Source organism: Leucopleurus acutus, assembly GCF_964270905.1.
Source record: "Leucopleurus acutus genome assembly, chromosome: 7".
NCBI classification, from domain to species: domain Eukaryota; kingdom Metazoa; phylum Chordata; class Mammalia; order Artiodactyla; family Delphinidae; genus Leucopleurus; species Leucopleurus acutus.
The window spans coordinates 106088825-106115635 of record NC_139150.1 but is presented as its reverse complement, the minus strand read 5'-3'; the positions used below and the strand labels follow the sequence as shown (position 1 = coordinate 106115635).

At 42.0% G+C, this 26811-nt stretch overlaps 1 protein-coding gene across 2 annotated transcripts in view; it reads left to right on the top strand.

The window, feature by feature from the left end:
• The window catches only part of INTS9 (integrator complex subunit 9), a 109923-nt gene that overhangs the window by 32480 nt on the left and 50632 nt on the right, over positions 1 to 26811 (top strand). For both annotated transcript variants that reach the window (XM_082842628.1, XM_082842627.1), the window contains exons 3-6: positions 6944 to 7004; positions 10688 to 10750; positions 14472 to 14611; positions 16573 to 16659. In XM_082842628.1, coding sequence (XP_082698754.1) covers positions 6944 to 7004; positions 10688 to 10750; positions 14472 to 14611; positions 16573 to 16659 — 351 coding nt within the window. The remainder of the gene's footprint in view (positions 1 to 6943; positions 7005 to 10687; positions 10751 to 14471; positions 14612 to 16572; positions 16660 to 26811) is intronic.

Sequence of the window (26811 nt, the reverse complement as noted above, 5' to 3'; positions counted from 1 at the left end):
ACTAAGACCTTGTCTAGGAGATTGGTTTTCCAGCTTGCTGTTATTTAGAAGCAGCACTTTATAAAAGGAGTGGGTAACTTTTAGAAGCAGATATACTCCCAGCAGCAAAAAGTGATACCGCATGAAGGAGGGGAGACAGAAAAGCTATCTAAAGCAGATTTAAGAGCTTAAAAGCATAACGAGCTAGTTAAACCATCTAACGTATCTCATTCACTGCTGAAGACTTCACTGTGTGCAATGATTATTCATAATGATAACCCTGTGAACCATCTAGGAAAAGTAGAATTAAAAATCAACGATTGGGACTTCCCTGGTGGCGCAGTGGTTGAGAGTCCGCCTGCCGATGCAGGCGACACAGGTTCGTGTCCCGGTCCGGGAGGATCCCACATGCCGCGGAGCGGCTAGGCCCGTGATCCATGGCCGCTGAGCCTGTGCGTCTGGAGCCTGTGCTCCGCAACGGGAGGGGCCGCCCGCTACCGCAAAGAAAAAAAAAAAAAAATCAACGATTGACTTTTTTCTAAGATAAGGGATACAGTAAGGTGATGGGGACAAGGTCAGAGTTAATTCCAGGTTACATTTTATGCATAGCTGATAAAATTCAGTTATAATCATATCCAGCACTTAGAAATACTTTTACCATCCAGAGATATTATCCAGAAGGGGAAAAAAATGTGTTTATAGTTGATTTAGGAACTGTAGGTGTCATATATATTTCTCAACAAAAATGACTGCATGTTTTTTATTAAAATAGCCTGATATCATTGTCTGTTTCCTTCCAAAGCTTAAAATCCTCATTCACTCGGTGTTAAGAATCTGCAGTGTCCTAGACCAGGGGATACAGACATGAACAAGACAACTTTTCTTTCCTCATGGAATTTATAGTCTGTCAGAGGAGAAAGAATTACACAGTTGAAGATTTAATTATACTTGTGGTACAAAAAATAGCTATATACTTGTGATAATTACTAAAGAAAATAAAATACAGGGTATGCTGAGGGTTCCCAAATGGGGGCCTACATGCTCTGCAGGGTCATGAATCATCTAGGTGTTCAAAACCTGAGTTGGGCACACAGTCCTAGCTACATGTTTTCCCTTTCCTGTTCATTCCTGTCTTTACCTAATTCTGTATTCTCAAGTGAATACAGAATCCACTTCTACTCTCTCTTCCCCTTGTCATTGTTTTTCTCTCAGAGGGAGGTTATACTAATGGGATGATTAACAGCCCATGGCAGTTCCTTACAAAAAGTGTCTTCATTTGCTCAGGCCAGAAACCTTGGAGGTCCACTTGGCTAAAATAGTATCCCCAGTCCCTCTCTGTCCCCTCATCCTGCTTTATTTGTCTTCAGAGCACTTCGCATTACATCATATATACATACTTGGTTTATATACTGTCTTTCTTCTCCACTAAAAGGTAAGTTTTATAAGGGCAGAGATTTTGTTTGCTCTCCACTGTATTCCCAGTGCCTAAAAGAGTTCTTGGCATGCAGTAGCTGCTCCGTAAATATTTGTCATAGGAATGAATCCCTTTGTCTTCTCTGGATTTCAACCCTTCTCTCCTTCTGCATCATTTTGCTATTGTAATCTTTCCTTTATCTTGAATCTTTCCATCTTGACTCAGTCCTTCCCATTTAATTATGCTGTCACTTCTAACTTAAAATGTAAAAAAAAAATAAATAAATCTTTTTAACCTTCTCTCAACCCCACTTTCCCCTTCAGCATTCCTAACTCCTTCCCAGTCTGCTTTGCCCACACCAACCACCAGAACATCTTTCAGTAAATCACGAATGACTTCCACGTCATGTAGCTATAATACGCATTTGTCATCCTCACCCTCCTTAGCCACTCAGCATCACTCTCCTCCATGATAATACAGTCCTGGTTTTCGTTACTTCTCTGAATCTTTCTCTTCTATCTACGTTGGAGATTCATTTTCCTCTAACTGGTCATCACGCATGAGAATTCTTTAGTATTCAGTGCTTGGCCACAGAGGCTCTACCAAGGGAATTTAATAAATGTTCAGAGGGACTTCCCTGGTGGCGCATTGGTTAAGAATCCGCCTGCCAAGGCAGGGACACGGGTTCAAGCCCTGGTCCGGGAAGATCCCACGTGCTGTGGGGCAACTAAGCCCGTGTGCCACAACTACTGAAGCCCTCGTGCCTAGAGCCCGTGCTCCGCAACAAGAGAAGCCACCGCAATGAGAAGTATGCACACCACAACGAAGAGTAGCCCCCGCTCGCCGCAAGTAGGGAAAGCCCACGTGCAGCAGCAAAGACCCAACACAGCCAAAAATAAATAAATTTTAAAAAATAAAATAAAAGATAAATGCTCAGGGCCTCGATAACCATCCAGACAATAACTTACAAATGTGTATTTTTCGTTAAGTTCCACATGTGAGTTCCACATTCATAACCATAAATCCAAAATGCCTACTTGGTTTCTCTCCTCAGATGTGCCTTTGAAAGCACTTCAGACCTCACCGTACCCCAAACTGAGTTTATGATTAGACTTGGTCCAGAAGAGGAGAGTATACCCTCCCAGACCTGGTTTCCCCCCATGCTGCCCTATCTTAGGGAATGGCACCCTGTTATAAAAGCCAGAGAGCTGGGAGTTCACTTAGATGCCCCCTTCCTCGCTTCCCACATCCAACCTTTCATTAAGCATTGTCATTTTTACCTTCTAGATAGCTCTAGAATCCAGTTACTTCTCTTAAGTGCTACTGTGGTAGTCATCATCCTCTTTTACAGGCATTACTGGTAAAGCTTCCTAACCAGTTTCTTCAATTCTGTTCTTGCCCCTGTCTGAATCCAGAGTCTTCTTTTTGTGTAACTTTTTATTTTGAAATTGCTTCAGATTTACAGAAAAGTTGCAAGAATAGTTACAGACAATTCCCAGTTACTCTTACCAGTTACTAACATTTTATCACATTTGCTTTATCACTGCCTCTTTATGTTACATACGCATGTAGTTTTTTCTGACCCATTCGAAAGATAGACACCGTGCTCCTTTGCCACCTAAATACTTACGTGCCTGTCTTATAAGAAGAAGGACATTCTCTTACATAACCACAGTACAATAAAGAAAATCAGTTAACTTAACGTCGATACTATACAAGTATCTGAGCTGTGTACCTTATGTACATTTCCCAAGTTATACCAGTTCATATTTCACTGTAGTGCCTTTTATAGCAAAAAAGAAAAATAACTTACTGGTCTAGGATCCAATCCAGATCACACATTGCATTTGGTCACGTCTTTAATCTCCTTTAATCTGGAAGAGTTTCAGTCTCTATGTCTTTCACGACCTTGCCATTTTTAGGAGTGCAGGCCAATTATTTTATATAACATCTTTCAATATGGGTTTGTCTCACGTTTCCTCATAATTAGGTTGGGGTTACTATTTTCGGTAGGAATACCACACAAATGATGGTACGTGTTATCAGAAGGCACTTGATGTCAATTTTCTCCAAAATCACCTTTTAGAAATACAGATCTAATCTCGTCTTTCACCTGTTTAAGACCTTTCAGTGGTTTTTCCTTTGCTTTTAAATTTATTTATTTATTATTTTTGGCTGCGTTGGGTCTTCGTTGCTGTGTGCGGGCTTTCTCTAGTTGCGGCAAGCAGGGGCTACTCTTCTTTGCGGTGCGCGGGCTTCTCATTGCGGTGGCTTCTCTTGTTGCAGAGCACGGGCTCTAGGCGGGTGGGCTTCAGTAGTTGTGGCACACAGGCTTAGTTGCTCCGCGGCATATGGGATCTTCCCAGACCAGGGCTCAAACCCGTGTTCCCTGCATTGGCAGGCAGATTCTTAACCACTGTGCCACCAGGGAAGTCCCTTCCATTGCTGTTAGGATAAATACCAAGTCAGTCTTGGTACATTAGGCTTTATGCCTCTCTTCTAGTATCTTGCTCTTTTCTTTTCTTTCAGTTTCAAAGAAGTCTCATCTCCTGCCTGGGAACAGTCACACAGATTGTTCCTTCAGCCAGGAAGGCTCTTCACCCCTCCCTGAACCCACCTTCCCTTAGTCTATTTAGCAGGAGCTCCTCTCTCAGATCATTTATGACTCCAGTTTCTATATGGGAAGGACAGAGAGAAGGCATTTTAGTTGGTTGAGGGGGAGGGTATATATAGGACCCTCCTTGAAATTTCATTTGGATAACCTTTTTTTTTTTTTAAGATATCCATGCCAAAGCCTGGTGAGAATGGTTGGAGGAAAGTCCTGGGCCTTGTAGCTGTCTTCTTTCTTTATTCCCTCCAGACCTTGCCCCTTGACACAGTTTCCCCTTGACTCTGCTACCATCCAGATGTCAGCTCGTTCTTCAGAGACTCAAGAAGAACTGCTGCCTTGATGCTGCCTAGACGAGTCCCTTGTTAGGAGACTTTGTGGTGCCTTGTGCGCTGTGTGCTGCCTCATCATTCATAACAGCTTGTTCTCTGTGTGATTACTTGATCTGTCTGTCTTCCCTAACCCCTCAGGAGGACAGGCGCGTTTTGCTCATGGTCGTATCACCAGCAGCTGAGTGCTCGACACATAAATCAAGATTCATTAATGAATGAGTGAAGATGAATACCTTATCCTCCTTCAGTACTTCACCAAATGATGAGGTTGTTTCCTGTCCCTCTTTCTGGAAAATCGCCCTCTGTCTTCACCTCGTAACTCCTGTTCCCTCTCAGATTTTGTAATCATTAGGAACAAAGTAATAAATCTCTTCCTCTTTGGTAGCTTAAAGTTTGCTAACTCTTCATGGTTTGGTCATTAACTTGTTGGTCCCCAGTAACAAAATATTTTCATCTCTGTAGTCAGCATCCATTTGCCATCTGATGACGCATTTGTGTGCCCCTTTATCATTGGCACTGTTGTTATAACATGGTCTTGCTCTCCTTTGAGCATTCAGTACCATCTACTAGCAATTTCTTAAATCCAGAATAACTACAGATACTTCATAGAAGGCTTTGACGTTATAAAAAAATGTTTAGCAAGAGTTAAAACCACAATACCTGAAATTTTTACTTAAAAAAAATGTCTTTTTATAAGCAGTGTACCATTTCTTCTTTTGTTTTTTAATTTTGCTGCACCAGGTCTTAGTTGTGGCACGCGGGATCTTTTTTTTTTCAGTTTTAGCATGCAGGCTGTTAGTTGCAGCATGCGGGATCTAGTTCCCTGACCAGGGATCAAACCTGGGCCCCCTACATTGGGAGTGCAGAGTCTTAACCACTGGACCACCAGGGAAGTCCCATAAACAGTGTACCATTTCTAATCACTTGATGAGGACAAAACTAATTGAATCAGTCATCTGTAATTTGGAGGTTGACTTGTGTGTGTCTGATGGAGAACAGACAGGATGCATGTCCTTTGATCCAGTTCTCTTTGTAAAGGGAAGTGGGTATTTACAACTTCTTTTAGAGAGTTAGTGTGCATGAAATGAGAACAGTATTCGGATTGTCTTGTCATTACACTTTTATTAGAATGCTTGGTTTTTTAATCTGATCTGGTAGTAAATAATATTTTTTAAGAAGTAAGAAGTCTATAAGTGAAGGTATATATGTGACTGAAATGAGATGGGAATTAAACAGCTAATGGTAATAGAGTTTTTTTCTGGGAAAGCTCCCAGAGTTTTAAAAAAAGTTTTTCAGGTATAATTTATGCCAACCAAACTTGATTCTCCTAGTAGTAATTTTCATTCTCAAGAATGAAATCCAAAAATTCTCACTTTTTGATTAATAAAGGGAAAATGTAAACAGAGAATCTAGGCAAGGGGTATGCGGGACATCATTGTACTTACATTCTTACAGCTTTTCTATGAGCTAGTAATTATGTCAAAATTAAAAGTTACCCCTTAAATTCTCACTTTTTTTCTAAAATTAGATGCATTTATATTTTATTCAGGTTTTTAATCTTTCCTAGAAGATTGACAAATATTCACATATCTATGTTTCAATTTGACTTTCGTACCTACCACCTAATTACAAAGTCAGAATTTGATAAACTTATTTTAGAGAGAGTATCCAGTACTATACGTTAACTTGGTTTCTGATTATAGAGTCTTTTAGTCCCACGCCCATACTTTGCCTTTAATTTTTACTTCACAGACTAATTTTGTGTTGAAGTGCTAAATCCTTCTGCCATCCAACTTGTACTTCTGTGTGCTTTTCTTCATATATCACCTTGATCGTTAAGTTTTTCTTTTTACCAGCATTCTTTTTTCTCCAGAGTTATTTGCATTTTCAACCTCCAGTATTGGTCAACCAATAGCACACAGTTAAATCCTGAGCTTACCAGAGTGAATGATTTCTGATTCAGACTTCTTTAATGTAATGTATATGTGAAATTAACCTCACCTTCTAGAAATTACTCGCTTAGGTATGTATTTCGTAACGCTTAGGAAAACTAGCTTCATTTTCCAGAATTGGAAACTCAAGCCGCAGGTAACAAGTTGACTAATTCATTTATAAGCAATGAATCCAGAAGGTGGACTCAAGCAGAATTCAGGTTATTTGTGGTGAATTCTGGCTGGTAGGCAGCTTAAGTGCTCTTATCAGACACCTGACCCCTCTGAGTCTGTTTTGTCATCCACAATATAATGGTCCCATTCGGCCTTCCCCTCAGGCTTGTTGTCAAACACAAGCAAGGTGAAGTCGGGGCCAGTGATGGGAAAACTGTACAATACTCTAGTGTCTCATCATTCTTTTTTCTCTTTATTATTCTGCATAGCATTCTTTTAATTTTCCCAATTTAGCGCAAAACTATTTGGCTTTTTAATGTTCCACTGCCACTAATTCTTAAGCTTGATACCACATGGTTATTTTTCATCTTTTTGATTAGTATTTTGGGTAGGCATTGCTGCCAGTAATTTCAAACTGTTTTTCACTTTATGGAGCCAGTACAGTCACCGTGAAATCACTGAGGATTATAATCTATTTAGGATAATTTAATCTTTTGTTTTGCAGTCCCAGGCTGTCTAATCTTCCTGGCTGGTCCCTAAAGGATGGAAATGCTTTCTTGGACAAGGTAATGATTAGCTGAAGTGTATCTACACCCACTGGAAAGCCATCTTGTCATACCGGAGCCACCCGATAATAATGTGACTGATGGGCTCATTATTTCCCCTGTGTCTTCTCCCTGAAAAATCCCATGTAAAGTCTTCAGTACTTGGTAATTATTGTTTTTAAGAGCCTTTTAAGGAGTCTCAGTGTTCAGGTACAGATCCAGTTTTCTCATGTGTAAAATCTAAGAACTTCTGCTGCAAATACATTTTACCACCACAAAAAGAAAACTATTATTTTTAGAATTGCAATGAGAGTTTCAGTGGTGATGCTTATTAGAGAATTCCATCTAGCTCGTTTCTTCTTTTTTTTTTCAAAAAGATTTTCTTTGATGTGGACCATCCCCAAAGTCTCTATTGAATTTTTTACAATACTGCCTTTTCTTGGTTTTTTGGCCCCGAGGCATGCGGGATCCCAGCTCCCTGACCAGGGACCGAACCGCACCCCATCAGAAGGTGAAGTCCCAACCACTGGACCACCAGGGAAGTCCCTAGCTCATTTCATTTTGAGGCTGTACTGACTCTCCACCTGTAAGGAGTGAACTTTTTTTTTTTAATAACTTTAAAATCCCCCCAGACATTGTGAGTTTTAAACTGCTCTGTCAGGGGTCAAATCAGCTAGGGCTTTGTAAAAAGTCTGAGTCTTATTCTTTGGGTGATAAGAGGCCACCAAGGGTTGCAGCGGGCAGTGTCTTCCTCTGCTCAGACCGCTTTGGCTGCCATGTGGAGAACAGACTGAGGAGCTGAGTGTTTAACTGCCGGGCAGTGTGCTCTTGGGGGAGTGAGAGGGAAGCATGTTTTCAGGTAAATATGAACAAAGGGCCTTCCAGACTATGATCTGTGATCCTGGTAGCCTGGAGTGGACACTCCTATAGGTTGTGAGAAAACAACATAGTTCTAGGAATCTAGGATTTGGGGTCCTATTATGACTTTAATCACTAACTAGGCCTAAAGTAAATGACTCAAATTACTTTTTTTTTTCAAGGCTATTAAATTTTTAACATTAGATTATCTTCACAATAATTCCTTCCTCAGATCAGTTTCTGGGCATTTAACGTATACGTGAGAGACCAGAGATACAAAAAAAATGTTAAAACTATAATCTAGTCAAATTTTCTCCTGAAAAAAATCAGAGGGTAAAGGAAGATTAAAAACTGTCAAGCTTATCCATGCCATTCTTAGGCCTCCAAATCATTCTTCCTCTCCCCAGTTTCAAAATTGAAAGACTGAATAAGTGTAAGGATCCTTAAAATGATTCATCTGAATCGAATAAGGCATTTCCTTCTTGTAATTGGTATTGTTAAATAAAGAGGTGCTCTTTTTACAGAATTAACTCCTGTACCTACACCCCAACCTCGAGTGCAAGCCAAATGCATGATTTGAAACCAGATTTCCCTCATAGCTAACTGTAAAAATTATGTGACAATCAAGAATCTGTGCACTTGATGAAATTTCAGCCTAACTCTCTGCTGGCTGTAAATCATTGTTCCCTGGGAAAGGCTCAGAAGCATCCCATTACCTGTGCATTGTGAGCAAAATGACTTGCATGTCTGTGTGGGAGCATTTCATTAGGAGGGAGTGGTGAATAAAATAGAGTAACATTGTAAGTGCGTGGAATGGCAAATATGCTGCTCCAGGCCAGGAAGGATGAGAGCCTCAGAGGAGGCTCTGTCATGTGAGGTACACATACCCTGGTACATGGCAATATGGCGAAGAAGATTACATAGTCAATTTAAGGCCGGGCAGCGCTTATAAATTTCCCATGATTTGTCTTTAATCATTTTTAACCTCATCCTAGGGGAGCTGGGAGTCTTCTTCCATTAAACATAATTGCTCATTTGTTTTAAGCTGGCAGGTACATTGTAATTAAGGATGGTTTTCAGGGCTTCCCTGGTGGCATAGTGGTTGAGAGTCCGCCTGCCAATGCAGGGGACACGGGTTCGTGCCCCGGTCCGGGAGGATCCCACATGCCGCGGAGCGGCTGGGCCCCTGAGCTATGGCCGCTGAGCCTGCGCGTCTGGAGCCTGTGCTCCGCAACGGGAGAGACCACAACAGTGAGAGGCCCACGTACTGCAGAGAAAAGGAAAAGGAAAGAAAAAAAAGAATGGCTTTCAGTCTTTTTTTGGCTCAGCACTCTACTGGTTAAATGGTACTCATATAAGGAGAGGAACCAGAGTTTACAGTGGAAGGCAAGGGGAGGAAATATTCTATCAAGGTTCTGATAGGAGACTTGTAAAATTCAAAAGGAAAATAACATACAGTTAATACCTTATTTTCAGGTAAAGATTGAGAGTAAAATCATTCAGACTCCAGTATATAAATATAGGTACATATATATGAATATATAGAAATTTATGTTTGGTGACTAATGAAAACACAATGGAACAAAGTTCTAACAGTATTTTTCTCTTTCCAGAAAGAGGAAACTGTCAACCAAAATCTATCTTTTAGTGGTTTCATTATAGAGTCATAGATAGCTTTAACTTTGGAGCAAAAACTCCTGCATAGAGTTCAGTATAAAGTGTCATCAAGGGAAGGCAGCAACTCTGGTGGCCTCCTGGGGGCATTGTAGCAGACTCTGTTGGTGGCCCACTCCTGTCTCTTCAGTGTCCTATGTCATAAATCCAGATGCCAATACCTGTATGGCTTTGCCTGACAGTTTTTTCCTAAAGCTGCCCCAAATGCATGAGTTGCTATATAAACATCCCAGGTCCCTTGCCCCTGAGTGGAATAACTCCCAGGTATATGTTTGATACTGTTTCTTCGAGTTTCCCCATGGGAGTGACTCCCTGTTGCCCACAGTGGTATGTAGCTCTGTAACATATTCGTCATCGGTCACCTGCTTTTCCCTTTATCACTTGCCCTTCCTCCTGCTGGGTTTTTTGTTGTTTGTTTGTTTTTAGCACCTCCCTTATAAGCTTTCACACACCCTTTCTCAGGATCTGTTTGTGAAAGAATCCAAAGTAAGACAGGCACATTAAATACTATAGGTCACGGGCAGAGTGGGAGCTGCACTAAATTCTCTCTCTTTATAAGTACACTTTTTTCTTTTGAGTGGTGGTGGTGGTGGTTTAATCCCTACCCTGTACTCTTCATCTCCCTCCTTATTTGCCCCTCAAACCTTGGTAGGAGGAGAAAGGGGCTCTAAATCATTTGTCTATGCCCTGGACTCCTAACCTAATTGCAGAACAAAATAGCTGGAGGTGCTTGTTATAAACACAGGTTCCATGGCCTCATCCTTAGTTTCTCATCCCTTAGATCTTAGGTAGGGCCCAGGAATCTACTTCCATCAGTGTTCCAGATCATTCTGATATTGCTGGTATGGTCCATCTAACAATTATTTGGAAAGCTTTGGGTCATGAGTTATGGAAGCAGCATGTGTCCACACATGGCTTCCTTGAAGAGGCATCAAGAAATGTGCATTCAAGTCCTGAGTCAGCCACCAGCCAGCATTTTTTTAATCCTAAATAAAACATTTAGCCTCCCTGAGCTTAAACAATGAACAGTTGGCCTAAATAAGCTTCCAGCTTCCCTCCAACTCCAGCAATCTGTGATATTTCATGGAAAGTTTGGTTTGGGGATGAAATTTCTTTGGCGCTGTATCTATTGGATATTACTTCCTAGAATTTTTTCTTTTCGTGTCTTTTAGGAGCTAAAGGAGTGCTCAGGTCATGTATTTGTGGATTCTGTGCCCGAATTCTGCCTACCAGAGGTAAGATTAAAGTGAATCTTGTTGTAGAAACAAAGCATATCTTATCATCTCTCAAACTGAAATCAGGAAATAATTTTCAGGGGCTTAGCTTCCTGTTTTCAAATTGAAATGGATCTGTTATTCTAGGTACTTTGTTTTACAGCTAAAATATCATTTAGGAGCTTTTTATATTGTCTGTAAATCACTGAAGTCACTCTCTTCTTCCCGTCCCTAGCTTTTTCTATAATCCACATTGACAGTCACACTGGAGCATAGTTTTGAGCAAGGTAAAGAAATATCTCAAGCCTTTTAATTTTGTAATTACAGTCATCCGTCGGTATCTGCGGGGGATTGGTTCCAGGAGCCCCTGTGGATACCAAAATCCACGGATACTCAAGCACTTTATATAAAATGATGGAGTGCAATGAATAGAGGTTTCACAGCCACAGATACAGAAGGCCGACTGGATAATGCCTGTGTCTTAGGTTAGCCATACTTTTTCTAGTCTTGGGTAATTGGGAGTTGCTGTTATCTAGCCAGTATAGTAAACTGTAAAAATTCTTGCTGACTTGAAATGACATATAGAATATTGCTTGAAATTCATGGATTCTGAACTGAGTCATGGATATCTGTCGCTTACATATTATCATCACAGTGAGACTTGTTATAAGTGTTTGAGTCCAGTTTCATTGTTTTAAAGGAAACAAAGATCAGTTTGCATTAGTCTTAAAGGAAACTAATCTCAGCTGACAGGCCTAATCCCCAGAGTGGCCTAGATGGAGTTCTCAGCTCACAGATGAAGTATAGGGAAGCCAGTAGCCAGTCCAGGGTTCCTGAGGAAATCAATAAGAAGCTACCATTCTATTCTTTCCGTGTGCCCAGGGGATGTCAGTGCCTGTCGAAAATACTTTCACATTTCAGTGCCAGAGAAAAAAGAAATTGGGAGTGCTGTGTCCCTTATTTTTGTCCTTTCTTCCTCTCTCTCCTTCCATTTCTACAACTTCCTTTGATATCCTTTAGATAAACTTTTTTTTTTCTCTCTTTGAAGTAGGTGATGTGCCCTTTTAGGACACCAGAGTGAAAGAGAGGAAGAAAAACAAAGAAGGACGTGGTAATTGAAACTGGCAAATAAGGGAGAGTTTGAGGTAAACTAGTAGGAACAAGTGTGAAGGTAGACAGTTATTGAGAATCCTGAGCTCTCCCTAACTGCTAATAAAATCTTTTTCGTGATCTTCATTTGTCATTTAGGAGTTGGTGGGGCAGTTCCCCATCTGTTCAAAGATTCCTAATCGTAGGTGCTACATTTATTGTCAGTTTATTGCCTGTGGCACTGACTGCTGCAGCCTTCAGCTTGTGGCCCTCAGTGGAGGATACCTGGCTTGGAGTTCTGGTGACTTTCTGACTTGCTCCATCAACTACTAAGCTTTGAAATTAAACAGTCACCGTTTCACAGTTCACCCTTGCCAAGCTAAAGCAGCACTGTTATATTTAGGGTTCTAAAGCCATATAGGTTTTTTCAACTAGTGTCATAATTTGTGGTTTATGACAAGTTATTAGTAGTCACTATTTTAAGGGAAACCAGGGCATTGTATGATCAGGAGAAAATATGAGAGTTGTTGAATTAGGAGAGAGGGACTTACTACGCTATCCAATCTTGGCTGACTTGTGGCTGAGCCAGGCAGAACTGAAGTCCTAGTCCTCGTGGAATTTATAATCTAGTGCAGCTACCTTAAATATCTTTGTATTCCCCCAAAGTCTACACTGTAGACTGTGCATAAAGTCTAGGACAGTATAGTAAGCAACCAATAAATTATGATTGTTTTGACCCAATTCATGGTCTGTAGAACCCAAGTGTCTGTATGTAAAAGTTTAAAATTAAAATAGTCTTTATGGGATTTCACTGAGTGAAAGTATGCAAGTAAACATATAGATGTGAATATATAAACATAGTTTGGGTGTTAAATTTATTTCTCAGGGGAAAATTTTTTATGTAGGCACTCTTGATATATATACAAGCAGAAAATATATATATATATATTTTTTCTCCCCAGCTGTCCTCACCAAATTTCTTATCATTCTAGACTCTATGGGTTGTTTCTTAAATAGTAAAGAGAAATTTCAAATATTCCTACCCAGTTTCTGTATAGGTAGAAGGAAGGTAGGGATGCTTTGGGGTTTTACTGTTGCTTCAACTCTTCTTCCCTTGTTTTCTTCTGGACGTATCACTCTGCTGCTATGTCTTAATCTTCTCATTTGTTTAAAAATGCTTCTAGAGAGTTGGTGGGGAATAGGACCAGCAGGATGTCCCATGACCCTTTGTTATGTGAGGATATTGTCTTGGAAGTGCAGTACACAGCATGGAGTTAAGTTATGTCCTTAGACATTTTATTCACACAGATTGCCATTGCCCCGGCGGTGAGCAGCTTCTGACCTCTAATCTCCACGCTGTCCTCAGGAGCTGATTATGCCTTGGCGGCTTTATTAAATCAACTTACTTTACACATAAAGTCACCAACCAGAAGATACCCACAGCCAAAATGGCACACTGTCTCTGTTATTTGCAAAGAGGGCACAGACATCTTTGTTACTTCTACTCCGTGGGGGACATAGTAGCTCTGTGACCCATTCTGCTAACTAAAACTCTTTCTTGAGTTACCCCATGCTGTCCGTACTGTACCATACAGTTTCCACGGGGTAAGTTCCGTGAGGGAGAGCTCAGAGACTAAGATGATGTCTCTGAACCGCTGCATCTCACTTTTCTCCACAGAGGGTGCTGCTTATAACGATGCAGTCCTCCAACAACAGTGCGCCAAGGCCTGTTATGTCCTGGCTACCACAGCGGGGAGGGGACAGAGCTGAGTCACACGGGATTCTTGAGCTCAGAGACATTCAGTTTTAGGGGGACAAAATGATAACTTTGAGCTGCCTGCCTTTATACAGAATAATAACTGCCACGAGAGGGATATTCATTAAGTGCCTTGACAGTTCAGAGGAAGAAGTGGTTTCTTTCGTCTGGGCAAATAAGGAAGGCTTAGTGGGAGAAGAGAATTGAGCCTTAAAAGGCAGGTAGGACTTAAATTTATGGAAAAAAAGTTCCCTTCTACTAAAAGAGTTTTCATAAAAATTTACCAAACATGGGTAGCATTTTTTTCTCACCTGCCAACCTGTCTTTTCCCTTTTCACATGACCTTAATAATGGAGTGAAGGGTAGAGCAGGGGTTGTGATTAGGGTAGAACACAAGAGTATAACCTCCTCTTATGACTCTGCCACTACGTTTGCGGGGGGCTCTATACCCAACACTAGTGGTCAGAAGTTACTCCAAAAACAGTTGCCTCCCACATTTGACTTCTGAAGAGCTGGTTTCTGTGTGCCTCTCCCTCACGGCTGATACTGTGCTGTCTGCTTCGTGTTACATGGTTCCCCCTGCCAGGCAGCAGCTGCTGAAGTGTCCTGTTGTCATTCATCCTCACACGTCTGACTCGCAGAACTCTGTTTTGGTAAAATCAGAGCATCTCTGGCGGACGGGCTGCGCTCTCATCAGTAGCCATCCTGTCCTGCCGCGTAATGTCAACATTAGGAAATATCCTAAAAGGAGAGAATAGAAGTGTTGCAGGAAAGGCATCATTATTCTGTAGTACCAAAGCCACTCCTCTGCATTCTGGCAACATCATTTTTCAGTCCCATCACATTGATCTATGTGCCCCGCACAGATATCTATCATTCCCTCCCCTTTCTTTTCAGACCGAGCTAATAGATCTGTCTACGGTAGATGTGATCCTCATCTCTAACTATCACTGCATGATGGCTCTGCCCTACATCACTGAGCACACGGGGTTCACAGGCACGGTCTATGCCACAGAGCCCTCCGTTCAGATCGGCAGGTGAGAGCATTTCTTCTTGTGCCATTAGAGAGTGGCTGGCGAGCTCCTCCCTTCAGTGGTGACTGTTAATAGAGTGTTGTGCGAGGTGGGATTGTTATTTCCCTCTGAGCAGCTGACCCAGAGAACAGGCACGAATAGACAACTCTCCAGATAAAACAAATGTTCTTTGGAGTTGCCTAGAGACTGATGCTGCGAGTAATGGTCGTTAGTCTTTTTTAGAAAAACGGGAACAGGGAGTTTGCAGAGACAGCTCCTCTGTGCAGATGATACTAATTAGGGGAAGTATCATTCAGTAGGATGCCACCAGGATGCAGTGCAGAGAGCTTCGGGAGAGAAAGGAACACAGCATATTTAAGAAAAGAGGAAGAAATTTTACTACTTTGTTTTCAAAATTTCCCCCCTCTTATGGTTTAGTGCAGACTATAAATGGGGACGGCTTGTAGAAAACAGGGTAATTAGATGGTTACGTTGTCTGTACTGTTGACATAGTGAAACTCGGGACTGTATGGAATAAAAACCTCAGAGCCCTTCTTTGACTCTGAGAACGCTGTGCTGTCCTTCCCCTGCCCCTCCCAAGCCTCCATGGGACAGATGGTTGTTTCAAGTAACCATAGCATCATTTAGTGAGAAGAAAATTACCCCAGAAGAAAAGAATTGTGTTGAAGCAAACAAAGAAGTATGGTATAAGGTAATACTATCAAGACCCGAAATATGGGATCTAAGTGCTTTGGGTTCTAGAATCTGACTGAAGTCCAATACGATGGAATTACCAGAAATGAAACAAAATATGTCCTTGTTTTTGTGTCAAACCATATTACCTGCGGTGTGTACAGAAAAACATAAAGGATCTGAGGAAGAGACATTGTAGGAAAGTAAAGCACTCAAGGTGATTTAACAGTTTTGGTGAGAGGACAAGCTGAAAACATTAGATTCTAGTCTGAAAAAGTTAAAGCCTGAGGATGGACATACCAGACACTTCTCCAGAAAGCTACAGCCAGAACAATAATGAGCCTGGATCCCGGATCTTAGAATGCTGGAACTGGTACTGCTCCTTCAAGATGAAAGACAATTTAAAAAAAAAAAAAGAAAGACGATGATAGTGTTAGGAATAAGTAAATAAGTGGAAATGAAGTTGTTCGGCATTCAAATGCTAATAAACTTATGGCTTGCCATGTCTGTGTGTTTATTGGGAGAGGATTTAAGTCAATGTGGAACATCTGTACTGGATTATGTAGGGGATTCAAGATGTTGAAAGTCTATTTCTAGCTTTTTGGTCGTCCCCTAGCCATCCAGGGCCCCATCAGTGCTCTGTTCCCATGTATTCCTCAGAGCATGGGATCATCGATCCAGTTGAGTGAGGCATCTCTTAGATTCCCTCAGTTGTGATTCTGTGGTGATCCAGCTTGTGATCTGCAGAGCCTGTCCTCTGGCAGGTCCTTGAGTTACAGTTTTAGGATTAGGCCTTCGAGTATTCTTCCATGTGGAATTTTGTTAATTCCTAATGAAGAAAACTTATTTTACCAGTTTAAAATGTCCATTTAATATTGTCATTAAAAAAAATCCTACCCCCACCTCTAATGCCACCAAAATCAGGTACTTCATGCTCATTTAACTATTTGTCCTTTTGTGTTTTTAATTACCTAAATAAATAAAGACAGAGGTCTTAAGAGTGTGAGTTAAACCATAGGCTTATATATTTCATTGTTTAGAGACAAGAAGCACACCAGGCTTATGAATTAAATCATTTACATTCAGAATTTTTAACGTGAAAATTCAACGCAAAGGCTAGGTTTTTGTTCAACTTTATGTAAAATGGTGCCCACGTTTATGTGCAGCAGAGAGAGGAAAGACGACTGGGGAGGGCAGGCAGGCAAGCCCGCTTCTCTTGGCTACAGTGTTAAGAGTGCCATGTTTTTCTGATTCCTTTTTGAGTGTTCATCACTTTCTTTGTTTAAACTCAGGCTTCTCATGGAAGAGTTGGTGAACTTCATTGAACGCGTGCCCAAGGCTCAGTCTGCCTCCTTGTGGAAGAACAAGGATATTCAGCGGTAAGCAGCAGGCCGTCTACCCACCATGGCAGTAGAGCTGGGGGCTTTGCAGAACAGTCTCAAATGTTACCGTATTTTCTGCTCAAACGTTTATACTGTTAGAATTAAGATTCCCCTTTCCCTGTGTTATGGAAGGGTTGTGTTTGATTCAACCGTCGTATTTGACAGGCAACCATACCATATGCGAGGTAGTATGCTAGGTCTGGGAGGTTTTTGGTTTTTTTTTTTTGCAGTACTCGGGCCTCTCACTGTTGTGGCCTCTCCCGTTGTGGAGCACAGGCTCCGGACGTGCAGGCTCAGCGGCCATGGCTCACGGGCCTAGCCGCTCCGCAGCAGGTGGGATCTTCCCGGACCGGGGCACGAACCCGTGTCCCCTGCATCGGCAGGCGGACGCTCAACCACTGCGCCACCAGGGAAGCCCTGGGAGTTTTTAAAAATAAGTAAAACAGTTGGCTGTCTCTATGAGGTGCTGAGGGGTTAATGGGAAATCGGACAATTAAACAGCTAAATTACAGTCTTGGGTGGCATGTGTTATAAGAGATGCCTGGTCACAATGCTGTAGGCACTCAGAAAATGAAGAACTTTCTCTGCTTAGGGAACTGAGGGGGACATTCCTTAGGAGATGACAATTAAGGTGGGTCTCAGAGGAAGGAAAGGACTTTTCCTGATAGAAAGGGTCGTAAAGTGGGGTCCAGGCACAGCACCGTAGCATATAGTATATTAGGGAACAGTGAGAAGTTCAGGGTGGGTTAGAATTAGCTGAGTAAAGAGGTGAAAGGCGAAACCAGACAGGGACATTGGAGCAAGATAATGAAGCATCTGCTGTGTCAAGATGGAACTTTTTATTATTGAGAGCGGGAAGCCCATCAGGGGAGGTTGACAAGGCGGTGAATGACGTGATTGCATATTTTTTTAGGGGAAGTAACCCTGGAAGCATAAGAGAGGATGGATGGGGGTGCAGAGATGGGGGCGGGAAGCCCAGCGGCAGAGCTGATTCAGAAATGCAGGCGAGAGAACAAAGGCCTGGGCTAAGGCTGTAGATGATGAGGTGAAGTAAGTAGAAATGCAGTAGAGGAGGCGGGAGGCAGCTTGATTCTACTTCCACTCTCATATTTGATCGGCAGCAGAGGACACGAGTCAGCCCTAACATACTGCAGTTGGTCCAGCCCTGCCAACTGCTGCCCTCACCTCCCGGCACCGCAGCCCCAGCCATCCAGGCCTGGTGTCCAGAGTCTGGAGTAAAAGCCCGTCTGTGACTTCTTAGGTCACGTGTGTTCCTTACACTCCTACCCAAGTCCGCTCTTCTCCAGCTACCTCGCCACTGGGTTCTCTTTCCCTCTAGGTCTGTGATTTGTTTGCCATCTACTTAACTAAACTTTAGAATGTCTTGGCTTTTGTGACATTCTTTCTACAAGGATATGAATATGTAGCTAGGAGAATATGCTGTGGTTTTTATACTGTAACTGTCTCAGAGTTTGAGGACGTGAGTCTCCTCCTTTATGCATTCCTTTTTGTACGTGTTATTTATTTTATTTAACTTATGTAGCACTTGTTATGTGCCAGACACTCTTCTCAGTGCTTTATTTAATTCACTTAGTTCTTTAACGTTATCATTTTACAGAAGAGAAAACAGTCACAGAGAGGTTAAGTAAGTTATTCAAGGTCAGCCAACTAGTGGGCAGTAGGATTTGGATTCAAACCCAGGCAGCTGGGCTAGTCTGGTTCCAGAGTCCGTGCCCTTAACGCCTGTGCTGGGCTGCTTCTCAGCCACATACAGGCTTCTCACGGGCATGTGAGCCCCCTCTCATGTGAGGGAAGAAGTAACATAACTGTGCACATTTTCTCCTGTGTTTTATGGATCTTCTTGTTTCTCTGTTTCCTTGACTGGGGATAGGGTGTCTGTCTGGCTTCTCATTAGGAAACGCCTTCTGGACACGCACTTGTCTGAGTCTTCTCTGTACACATGGATGGCTTCCTTGATCTGTCCGCCCACCCACTCGGTACAGGTCCCCTCCTGTCCTCGTTGTGCGTGCTTATTCTCAGCTCCCTTCCTCCTGCCCACTGCATGCCTCCTTCCCCTTTTCTCCCTCTCCCCCGTGCCCACTGGCCCACATTCAACTCACTTCTCTCCATCTCCCTCCTTAGAAACCTGAGGACTTTGTTTTCTTTCCCTGTGGAACACGTACATCTTGGCTTCCCTCACTTCCTCCTTTTAAATTTATACCCTTAAATATTCTGCTACAAATAATTTTGGCACACCAGAAATGATGTTCAAAGGTCACTGTTTCCTGAATCCCAAACCCTGGGCTAAGTCTTAAGGAAGTCCAAGTCCTTATTTTGCCTTTTTTTTCTGTGACCTTGGGCAGAGTCCTTGGCAGTTTTCTTTGCTTCCCATTCTTTGTAAAATACAAGATAACTGGCTCACCAGAAAAAGGGCCGTCATATATTAGGGAAAAAGGTGAATTGAACTTGAAGGAGCAGAGGACTAGGGAGGGGGCCAGAAAGTTATTTCCTAAGGTGCTTAGGAAACCGCCCTTTTTAACAAAGGTGCTAGTTGAAATAAAACCTTGAATTTGGGGCTTCCCTGGTGGCGCGGTGGTTGGGAGTCCGCCTGCCGATGCAGGGGACGCGGGTTCGTGCCCCGGTCCGGGAAGATCCCACATGCCGCAGAGCAGCTGGGCCCATGAGCCATGGCCGCTGAGCCTGCGCGTCCGGAGCCTGTGCTCCGCAACGGGAGAGGCCACAACAGTGAGAGGCCCACGTACCGCAAAAAAACCCCAAAAAATCCTTGAATTTGCTGTCTCGCCACCAGGTGGGCAAAAATCAGAAGCTGTTGAGAGCTAACTTGGTAGAGAAGAAGTTGGGCCAGTCGGAGACTGTATTTCATTACTTCATGCATCCTGACCATAGTTCCGATCCTGGTCCAGCATTTTGTTTTGGCTTTTGAGTGTGAGATGAGCCATAGTTACTGACAGACAAAGAGAAGGGTCTAATTATTGGAAAGATTGTGCTGAGGTGTTAGACAAACCAAGAAAGCTGTGTCCTGTTTTTCTCTTGGAGAAACTCAGCATAAATATTAGAAGTGGTAGAAAAATTTGAGGAGCTGTTTTTTAATTGACATCAGATAAGAGAATTCTTTTGAAATATTCACCTAGAATTTAATCTTGGGCCAGAATACTAAAAGTGCTGCATTTGAACATTTATGCTGAAGGATTTACACCACTTTAAAAGTTCCCTCCGTCATGAGCTAGTTGATATCAAGTGTCCCAAGATACTGTGACATACTGTATTGAGAAGCACTGGGGTTTTCTGTTTTTGTTTGTTTGTTTGTTTTTGCTGTCTAGTACAGTGACTAAGTGATGTGGGCTTTGTCTTCTATTTATTTTTTTTTTTTTTTAAATTCCTGCATTCTCCTTGTCCAGTTCCTATAAAATAGGGGTCACAAACTCAGGTGCCTCCAGGGGTGAGGAAGGGGTTTATAGGTAAGTACAGGAGTGAGGTGGGCTGCCAGGAATTGTGGACCAGTGGCCACACCTCTCTAAAAGGGCAGCTGACACAGGGCTTCAGCAGACTTTTGGCCGTATGGGAAAGTGAGTGCATCACTGCCAAATCTTCCCTTTTACTTTTTTTTTTTAAAGAAGCTCTAGATCTGGATGTTTTAAATGTGATTTTTTTTTCATCTTTAAAAAATGTTGGCTCTCACATTAAAGTAAAATTCTGTATGATCCAAGCAAAACGCCTCCATGAGTTGGATTTGAGCCCCCAGGTTTTGACTTATGCTTAAACCTTTACAGGCAGTCTCTAGGTTAAATGTCAAGAATTAAGGCATCTTAGTAGCTTAAGAATAGGACCAACTAAAAAAAAAAATGAATTAAAATCTTTCAGATTCATTGGTTTCTGACAAATTCCTTTAAATCACAGGAAGTTAGTTTGAATTAGCATTTGATTTAGTATTAGTATGTTTACCAAAAAAAAAAAAACCATTACTCTTGCTTTTTGGCAGCTGCCTCGCTCCCTGCCTCAGTCGACACTGCTCCCTGAGATTTATTTAGAAGTTAGCCATCCTTCTTCCTCATTTTGACATTGTAGCTTATACTTCTTGAAAAAGAGATTTTTGAAGGGTAGGAAAAGGAGAATGCCTTACAAATTTTCGAGCCTCTGACGTTCCCATACGCACTTCAAAATTTAGGTTTTTAATGGGAAAATTTAAAGCACAATATTCCACTGAAGAAACTTACCCAGTCTCTAGTATTTTTAATATAAGGGCAGCATTTTTTGTATAAAACTAGAAATTTACAATTATAATTAAGAATAAATCACTACAGGGTATTGTCATAATCCTCTGACAAGCATTAAGGAGTTATGCATTAATATATTCCTGGCTGAAGTGTTACGGCAGTTTTCAGTACTCAGAGCTTAAAATGTGGGTTTATATCTTTTAGAAGACATAAAATTTTTTTAAAAATCATATTGTACTTGAAGTTCCTCTGCTCTGACACTCCTTGGGTATTTATAGAGGAATTTATCAGGTCTAACTATGTAGTAGGAAGAAAATGAAAGCTATGGGCTTGGAGGTCAAATAGACTGGTGTTTGAGTTCCTTCCAGATCTGCTTCTTAAATGCAGAAGTTTATTTCTTCTAGGTTCTGTTTCCTCGTTTATAAAATAGAAATAACATTAGCAACTTCACAAGGTTGTTGTGAGGACTAAATGAGTAATACAAGTAAAGTCCTTAAAACAGTGCCAGGCACACAGTAGGTGCTCAGTAAACACCAACAACCTTTCTCCCTTTAATGATACACTTGGTTCACATAACCCCCTTTCAGTAACCAGCACACGACTGCCTTCCACAGCCTTATTTATCTTTCAGTGCTACCTTTCCTGATGAGAGCAAAGTAGTATAGTAGAAGGAAGACTGTTTTCCTAATCCCACTGTTGCCTCTAGTTAGCAGTGTCATTCAGATCCTGGGACTCAGTCTTCTTTTCTGTAAAATAGGAGAATTGAATTAAACTATCTCTAAGTTCGCTTATGTTATAGTTTTTAAAGATGCCCTTAAGCAGGTGCTCAGAGAGTGGCAGTACTTTGATGGAGTCGTCACAACTTTGCAGTTCTTCAGCTTTGCACTTCCAGAAACTTAATCATTTCATTTCACTCAGAGTTGATTAGCCTCTGAAGACTGGTTTGGGCTAACTAAACTCCCAGGATACTGACTGAGAAACAAAAATCCCATTTAATTACTTTATCCTGAGATATCTGCGTAGCTCCAGAACTAGGGTGGTTCATCTGTCTAGGACTCTCTGTTCTGGGCAGCAAGTCCACTTAAAGAGATCAAATTATAGGTAAGAGGTTTTTGATGAGCATAAAATTAAAGCAGAGATGGTTTAGCCCCTCTCAAGAATTGTTTCTATCATGCTTCGGTAGCCTGAGCAAATTGCCTTTGTACTTTTGAGAGAGAAATTGATCTAAAACAAAAAAACAGGCATTATAATCTGGTTTCAGTTTAGTATTGAGAAGTGCTTGATCTTCAGGCTTTACTTTTGGTAAATTCCATAAAGATCACTCTGCTAACCCATGTCCACCCCACCCCACTCACATGTATAGTAAGCACACTTCACTGTAATGAGAGGAAAGAAACTTTACTGCTTCTTGTATTCTTTGTATTCTGCTCTTATATTTATTTTGTTCAGTCATTCACTCATCAAACACTTAGAAAAAGCCCAACCAGTGTTTTATTTATAAGCTTTTAAGTGGTCCCTGTGGACCTAAAAGTCCTGCTCTTTTAAGAAAACACACGATGTTGTGCTGGTAGGATGGAAGAAGAGACAGCAGAGCTCTGGCATGATGTCAAGCCCTGGGAAAAAAGTTTATTAAGCACTCAAGTGTGATAAGAACAAAACAAAAAAATGAAATCTTTTAGAAAGTACTTATTAAGCATTTAGACTCTGAGAACTTGACTTTGATAAATTGGAAAGCCAGAAAAAACAGAACTAGTTCCCATTGGGTTTCCTTATCCGACTTATCCTTAATCAGCCAATAATCCTAATGGCTTTGAATGGCTCTGTAAATGCCTCTGTAATTATGGCCTCAAGTATAAGGAGAGTTTTAGGGAAAGCTGAGTTAGACAAGATGTTAGGAGATAGAAGGAAGTAATGAGGAAGTGACTAAATATCTCAAAAGAGTAAAAAAGGTGTTAGCGAAAGAAATTTGGGGGTATAAATAGGAAATTTAGAGGACTTCAGTCTCATTTGTTCATTAACTACCAAGTGCCTGGCATTATAAGTTTTCAGGGAAATGCCCCCCAAAGTTTAAGGCATAGTCCCTGTACCCAAGGAGCTTGTTGAGCAGAGATTACGTACTAAGTGGCGAGACTCAAGCTGGGTTTGGCAGGTTAAGCAGGGTTTGAATGAGGGAAGAGATCGCTCCAAGATAAGAGAACATTGTGGGCAAAAACATAGCAACACGGCATGATTGAGAGGGGACTGGCTTGGTTAAAATCAGCCAGTGCGCACCAGGAAGGAGAGAAAAACATTGAAAGCTAACCTTGTACAAAAGAATATTGAAAGTTTCTTCTTTTGGAAAAGCCAACAATACATTTGACTAATTCCTCGTTTAAATCTTTTGTCTAGCTGATAGAAAACTTATCACAATTGTTTGTGAAAACATAGTCACCAAACCTGTGTGATAAAGGAAACCTCTAACATTTCCAAAGAGAGAAATGACAAATAATTAGTTTTAGATCTGAAAGTAGTGTAGTCAGTATATAAGGTGCCAGAATAAGATACCCGAAGAATTTAAGCATAGAGTGAAGGGGAGGAATTCATAGGCACTGAATATCATAGATATATAATGTTAATAATATATATTATATAGACACATACGTATGCGTGTGTGTGTGTGTGTGTGTAATTTCTCATTTGCTGTGGTCTTCAACAGTTTTTGAAGGAAACATTTTACCCTCAGTTTAGATACATGAAGGGAAAAAAGAGGGTAGGTAAATTATTGAATATTGCAACTAAAGCAACTAAATTAGGTATGAAGACCAACCTTCTACAAATGTTCTGTACAATTAGAGTTTGTAAAAATGTCATTGATGAGACCTGAGAAAAGCCCAGGCTGAGTTGAGGTATTAAAACGCTGCCTCTGTACTAGAACATGGCCCAGAACACTTCCTAACTTATTAGTAGTTCTGGGTCTCCCACCAGGCTGCCCTTATCTCAGGCTCCACCGGGAGGATCCCATTCTTGGCTCACTCACGCGGTGGTTGGCAGGATTCAGTTCCTCGGGGTTGGTGGGTAGCCGAAGCCTCTCTCGGGTCCCTGTCACATGGGCATCTCCTCAGAGCGTCTCACCACGTGGCAGCTGGTTTCATCAGAGTGAACAAGAGGGCAAGAGAGAGACTGTGGACGAGCAGGAAGTCTTGGTCTTCTGTAACCTAATCTTGGAAGTGACATCTTGTCACTTTTGTCACAGTCTCTTCACTAGAAGCAAGCCGGTTGGTGCAGCCCACACTCAGCGGGAGGAGCCCAGGCAAGGGGGTGAATATGGGAGGCGGGGAGCCTGGGGAACCCTGTCAGAAGCTGCCTGCCACCGAACCCTAAGCTGAGCAGGTCAGACTTGACACCAGAGTCATTGGGACCTGCTTGGCCTTCCTCTTCCGGCTCACCGGTCTGTTCCTCCCTGGCGTTTTTAGCACCTCGGCACACACTTACTGGTGCCCTTCAGATAAAACAGACATATGGATCAGCGGAACAGAATAGAGAGCCCAGAAATGAACCCACACACCTATGGCCAGTTAAAGAACGTGGGTCTAATCTAGCTGGTGTGCGACTTATTAGCTCAGCCTCGAGCCAGAGGTGTCTCAGTTGCAGGGCCTTGGCAGAGCTAAGGGCAATTAAAACAAATCCAACTGAGATGAAAGATGTGGTTGGGCTGCATTGCTATTCACCACCCTCCCCACTCTAGCCACTCGCATGATAGCCTTCCAGCTCTGGTGTAAACGCTTCTGCTCCTATCCAGCCCAGAGTAAGAAGTCTTTATTTTTTGTGAGGGGCAGTCCTAGGAAGCCCAAGCCATGGGGCTCCCTGATCTGGAGGAATTTAAAGGAGGAGCTAAAGCAGGGGAGTAATATGAGTTCTTCCTTCAGCCCCTCTAGAGCAGTGCCTGGGCCACTCAAGTTCAGAGTCATTGCTGCTCATCAGAGTAAATCACCTTGGGTGATTTCAGCACAGTCACCTGTACTGAAGTCCACTACAGTATTGTTGGAAAATGCATGTTCTGGGGCCACGATGGCTGTGTATATTGGAGATGGTTGGAGACAGTCCTTACTCAGCATCTGTTCTGTGCCAGACGCTTACGTGCATTGTATCATTTATCCCTCACAGAACAGCTCTAAAAAGGAAGTGATACTCTCCCTGTTTTACAAACGAGAAGACCGGCTCAGAGGTGAAGAGGCAGTGCTGAGATTTAAATCTAGACAAGTCTGTAAATCCTCCACTTTCCCCATGATGTGCCTCTGAGAGAAACCTCTCCTTCCTCAGAGTGGGTGGCAGAGAGTTGCAGGGGTGCGGAAGGGGAGAGAAGCGGTAGCAGCGGGCCCTGCCAGTAACCTCCTCAAAGAGAGCTTCTGTGCCACTTCCCTGGCTCTGAGACTCGGGCCATCTTCCCAAAGAGCACAAACGATGTGTACCTGACCTAGACGAGTATCTCAAGACCTGAGGAAAGGTGACAGGTGGTCTAGATTTTAAAGCAGGGGTGTTGTGCACACAAAATATGACGAAGAGGACTGTGGTGGAATGTTACAGGCTTGAGGGAGCCTGGCGCCGCGAGAGCTGTTTATAGCTCAGTATATAGAATGTAGGCCAAGGCAGGACCTCGATAAAGAAGGCCTTATAAAGTCATGCTAAGAGTCTTGGATTTTATCCTGAATGGAATGGTGCACTGTTAAAGTGGAGGAGGGGAGTGTGTGTATGTGTGTATATGTGTAGATTTGCATTTTCAATATATCCTTTAGGGCCTTCTGGGAGTGAAGGCAAGTGTGCAGGCAAGGATGACTCATGGCTTTCCACATCTCTTTTATTGCTTTGTACTGTTGTAAAATTTTTCCTAGACTTAAGTTCCTTGTGAGCACAGGCCTTTATGTTGTACCTGTTAAATCCCTTACAGGACTTAAATTCTATGGCCATAGTCAGGGCTAAGTAAATATTTATTGACTAAATATTGTAAAACCTAAAGCAATTCACTACACATAGGACAGATAAGTGACATAAGAAAATCCTCAGATAAGTGAAATAAGAGAATCTTCACCTGTTTATGCAGAAGGTAAAGAGAAGAGTTGTTGATACTTTGTTGCTGGAGAAACAAAGGTGAAGAGAATTGGAACATCATGATCTGTGTGCTATTTTGGCTAAATCTCTATTCCATGTTTATATGACCAGGAACATGCACTTCACTGGCCATACAACATTGTTACGATTTTTTTCTTCTTCTTGCACAACTCTTTGTTTTCCCTTGAGTTAGTAACTATCTTGTTTGCTTATTTGCTTAGTTTTCTGTGTACATATTACTAATTTATCTCTAACCCCTCCCGCATTTGTCTAAGTCTCTCCTCAGTATGTTCAAATTCGATGGGTGGTCTAACAATTTTACCTTCTTGAAAAGTCATCTCCCAGAGCCTTCACTCTTGCCCTGCCTGGTGTCAGCTGCTCTTGGGCCTATGGCATGGCATTCAGTTTAAGACTTTCTCCACTGTGATCCTGAAGATTTCTCGTTCTTCTCTTAGAAGCTCTGTTTTCTGGGCCTTTCTTTTTTTTGTTTACGCCTTCATTTTGCAGGGCACATCCTCCAACAACTCCCTGAGAAAGAGCGCATGGGAGGTAAATTGTCTGAGACCCTGCACGTCTAAAACGTCTTCATTCTACTCTCACGCTCTGATAGAAATGTGAGTTAGATGTAGTTTTCTCATAGAATTTTGAAAGCATTGCTCTATTTTCTTCTGTCTTCCAGAAATGCTGTTGAAAAGTCCAATGCTATTGAGTCTACATCTTCAATATGTATCCTGTTTATCTCTCTGTGGACTTTTAGAATCTTCTCTTGTTCTTAAAGTTTATGATGATGTCTCAGACCTAAAGACAGTTTACATTCATGTGTTGAGCT